Source organism: Morone saxatilis, unplaced genomic scaffold (genome assembly GCF_004916995.1).
Source record: "Morone saxatilis isolate NCDOM2014 unplaced genomic scaffold, NCSU_SB_2.0 Contig2, whole genome shotgun sequence".
NCBI lineage: Eukaryota > Metazoa > Chordata > Actinopteri > Moronidae > Morone > Morone saxatilis.
Window position 1 is genome coordinate 10,086,330 of NW_023339762.1, and position 3,996 is coordinate 10,090,325.

The window sequence follows — 3,996 nt, forward strand, 5'->3', positions numbered from 1 at the left end:
ATGGAAAAATGACGAAATGCGCCTTTGTTTCGTGCGCACGGCGCACAGGCAGAGCGGGCCCTGCGCGCATTCAGACACTGCTGCATTTGGCTTCTTTCAATTAAGGGTAAACTTGCAAGTATGACCTGTTGAATGGTTTGTTTCAATAGACGAGGACAATTACAAAGACTAGTAGTTTTCTTTTTCCAGCTCTGGCAGGTGGCCTCCACGCCCGGTGTATCCACGGCGGGGTAAACAGTGTGTGTGAGTGGGTCTTTAGAGGGCTTGTTGAGTGCGGGTGGATGTGGGGGTGTCTTCGTGGCGGACAAAGCGGGGATCCAAAGGCAGCTGCTGCTTCTTTAGAGAAGCGAAAGGGCCTTTAAATCCCAGCCTATATCCCGCAGCTGCCATGCTGCCCAAGGCTGCACGTCTGAATGCGTTTTCCCCCCGCAAGGTATATGAGCCCACGGAGGCAGACAGATACAGGCGGAGCTCAATGTACCTGCGTCCCCCCGGGGGGCCAGTCATAAATGTCTGCGATAACACTGCATGGATTGTTGGCGTTTATTGTGCTGTCTTTGCAGCAATGCTTGTGTGGAATACAATAAATCCTCTCTAACATTAGTATTAAAGTGTGCGGCCAATAAGAATACGAGCAGCTTGCAATAAATGCACAATACAGCTGTTGTTTCTAAATAAAAACATGATATGCAGACACACAAAAAAAAAACACAAAGACGCCAAAGCCTCTTATCTCAGTTTCAGTTTCAAGACCAATTTGACTCACAGGTAGTTTCGAGTTAGCCTTATCCAAGTAAACCGGAAAAAACACACCAACAAATCTGCTTAAAGTCGAAGTGAAAATATTTTATTCTTGTCTTTTGCATGACATACTTAGGGCACTTGTACGAAAACACAAAAAAACGGCTCAGAAACACAAAGAAACCTATCTTTTCAAGTGTGTACTACTATAGGAAAGCTACATGATTGCAAAACATCACAACACAAAATGGAAATAATAATAAAAATAAAATAAAAACATGCCCTTTGGCTAAATCAACAAGGCATTTAACAAATATAAAGAAACATAAATAAATTATAAGTTAGAATAGTCTTAAAAATATACATTTACAGAAAAAACAGAACAGAAATAAACATTTATAAGCTATTGTCTCTATAAAGCTGTACACTTTTGGCCAGTGTAGACAATTCTTTTTAAAGTAATTTAGGATTGCACAGATGTTAAAACATTTAACACTGTCGAGTGGCTGTATGCAAAAGCAACAACGAATGCTACATTTGTACTGGATAGAAGTCATTCGGCGAAATTTGCTCTCTTTTCCACTCCCTTTCCCCCCCTCCCCCAAACCGTTCAGTCCTGAGAGTCTGCTCCGGTGTTCAGGCTGCGCTCCGCCAGGGCGCACCGAGCCGAAGCAGCCGGCCGGTCGGGCTTCTCTCTCCCACACCGTCCCCTGCTTTTTCTCTTCTACCGGCGTTTAAGTAGCCCAGAGAAACATCCTTGATTCTCAAAAAAAAATGCGCAGGCAAATAGTGCAAAAAAAACCACACCTGGTGGAAGGAAAAGAGAAAGACACGATGGTCAGTTTTCTGGGAACAGTCATTCCGAAGAAAAAGACGCGAGTCAGCTTTCTGAGGAAACAGAGATCTAACCTCAGCAGCAGGCGTCACCCTTTACCCATGCCTTTTCCCGCCACATAGTGACGCAGATTCCCCTCCCCCAACCACTAGTGTTACTACTACTATCACTACTACTGCGATTTCACCACAACAAACTCTCCCCACCCCCTCCCAGATAACACTGCCTCCGCTTTTTTCTTTTTTTTCTTTTTTTTTTTGCTCAGGTTATCCTTCACAATTAAACCCAACTAAACAGTTATAATGAAGCTACAAGGTTTAACACAACTAATAATTACCAGCTTATCATTTGAGGTGTAACAAAGCGGAATTGTCATGTTAAACACGATTTAACTGTTTGAACAGCTCAATAAAATTCAATAAATCCTCATACCTTCAACGGATCCTCTTTCGTGGAGTTTGTTCCATCGGGATTGGAGACTTGGAGTGATGGCAAGCGTTCATATCATTAGATTTTCTATCAGCAGCCCTCTTTCTTTTCGCGAAGAAGTCTGTGGGAACGACGGAAAAAACAGTTAAGACACATACATCCACTTGAGGTGAAATTACGCACAGAAGGGAGCGGGCTGGCAGACTCCGGGATGATTTGGATACAGGGCGCAGCCCCCCGGAGCCGAGAGCGCACACAACCTCAACGTTAGATTTAAGAGAACATCTTATATTTACCTGTGATGTGTGAGTTGTTGTCAGTAGTGGCCGTCGTCTTGCGTCTGACACACGGGACCTGTCTGTGAGCCGGCTTTCCTGAGTTGAGTTTGTCTGTGCGGTTCTCCTGGTTGACCTCCACCGGGGAGGGAGTGCTGCTGCTCTCGGGCAGGGCCAGGCGCTCCAGTACATCCAAACGAGGGGTCTCCGGGAGAGCAGAGTCCGCGGAGGGCGTCTGCTTCACGGGAGTCGCTGGCACCCTGGTCCTGTCGTTCTGTACAGAGTCCTGATAAAACACCGGGGTGTTATCCACGGGCACCTCTTCCCACTCATAATCCCCTTTCAGCGGCGTGTTGGCCTCGAAATTAAAGTTCCACCTCTGCTGGTCCCGCTCGGAGATCTCCCGCAGTTTGGTTTTCATGTCCCGGCTTAGTTCGTCATGATCCACCGGTCCGAAGAGGTTGCGGCAGACGCTTGTGCGCCTGTGGAGAGGGAAGGTCCTCCTGGCCACCAGCCTCTCCAGCGCGCTGCTCGATAACTGGACGCTGGACATCTCCAAAAATCTTTCCAACGGAGCTCCAAAATGACAAGAGAAGATGCCCGATTTAATCCCTGATGAGCGAGTATCAGGTGTTGTTGTTGTTGTTGTGCCTGAAAGTGTGTGTGCGTGTGTGTTTCTTTCTCCTCGCTCGTCTGTCTCTCTCCTCCACACAGTCGCGTTTAAATGTACCTTCGTGGAGGAGATGTGGAGTATATAATCTCTCGACAACTCGCCAGTCAGAGGAGACGTTCTCATTGGTTGTTTTAAGTCCTACCCTCTCCAAAAAAAAAAAAAAATGCGTGGCTCTTTGAGGTTGAATCAAAAAATGGGCAACTTTAAAAATATCATTTTCAGAGAAGGAAATAAAACAACAACTTAATCTGATTTCCTCTCAAAAACACACAATTAACGGACAGTCTGCAAAGCCCGCAATTAAAATATATGAAAGGATGAAAATCAAGCCAGGGGGGGAATTAGCATTTCCCGATGGGACCAATCTGCATCGGCGCAGGCAAGGGAAACAAAAGAACGAGCTGGATGAGAGAAGAGGGCGAGTGTTGCCCAGCGCATTGACCTTGCAAAATGAGGCTTTGTCCACCGAAGTTAAAGCTCCCTGGACCCCCTTTTACCCCCCTCCAAAAAAAAAAAAAATTACTTTTTTTTTTAACCTATAGCGGCGACGAGCCATGAAGGCCTGAATTCCAGTCTGAAGTAGTTTTGAGCTGCAGACAAAACAATCTAGAAAATGACAGAAAAAAGTGCAAATAACCGAACTCTACAGGGTCTGTTGGTCTCATAAATCCTAAAATTGGGTTTTATTAAATTCAAATCAGGTCACATCCAGTCTCATGTGTTTCTAAAAATGAAGCAACATGAGGACAACCATTATTTGGGTCACAATTGGAAACGAAGCAAATGATTCCCCCCAGTGTTTTGCTGTGTCAGCTGTTTTAAGGGAATAAAGTTAAAAATAAATGATGACCACAAACGGATGATTTAATGTGGGATTATATATTTAATCTTAATCTGGTTTTAACCTTCCTGGACCTCACGGGGCCTGTTGGATCTTTCTCTCGCAATCTAAAGTCACAACAATTGGCTCTTTCATTTTTCTTTGCAGAAGCTTTTTGCGTTTATTCACGATTATAAGGAAAAGTTCTGGACTAATGGAGGAC

The 3,996-nt window shown here is 45.0% G+C and overlaps 1 protein-coding gene across 1 annotated transcript; it reads right to left on the bottom strand.

Moving 5' to 3' along the window:
* Positions 1-825: 825 nt before the first annotated feature.
* On the bottom strand, positions 826-3,011 carry cdkn1cb (cyclin-dependent kinase inhibitor 1Cb). The gene is made up of 3 exons (XM_035665404.1): positions 2,302-3,011; positions 2,009-2,126; positions 826-1,548 (listed from the first exon to the last, which is right to left on the bottom strand). The coding sequence occupies exons 1-2, from the start codon at positions 2,831-2,833 to the stop codon at positions 2,011-2,013; spliced, it is 648 nt and encodes a 215-aa protein (XP_035521297.1). The 5' UTR covers positions 2,834-3,011; the 3' UTR covers positions 826-1,548; positions 2,009-2,010.
* Positions 3,012-3,996: the final 985 nt, after the last annotated feature.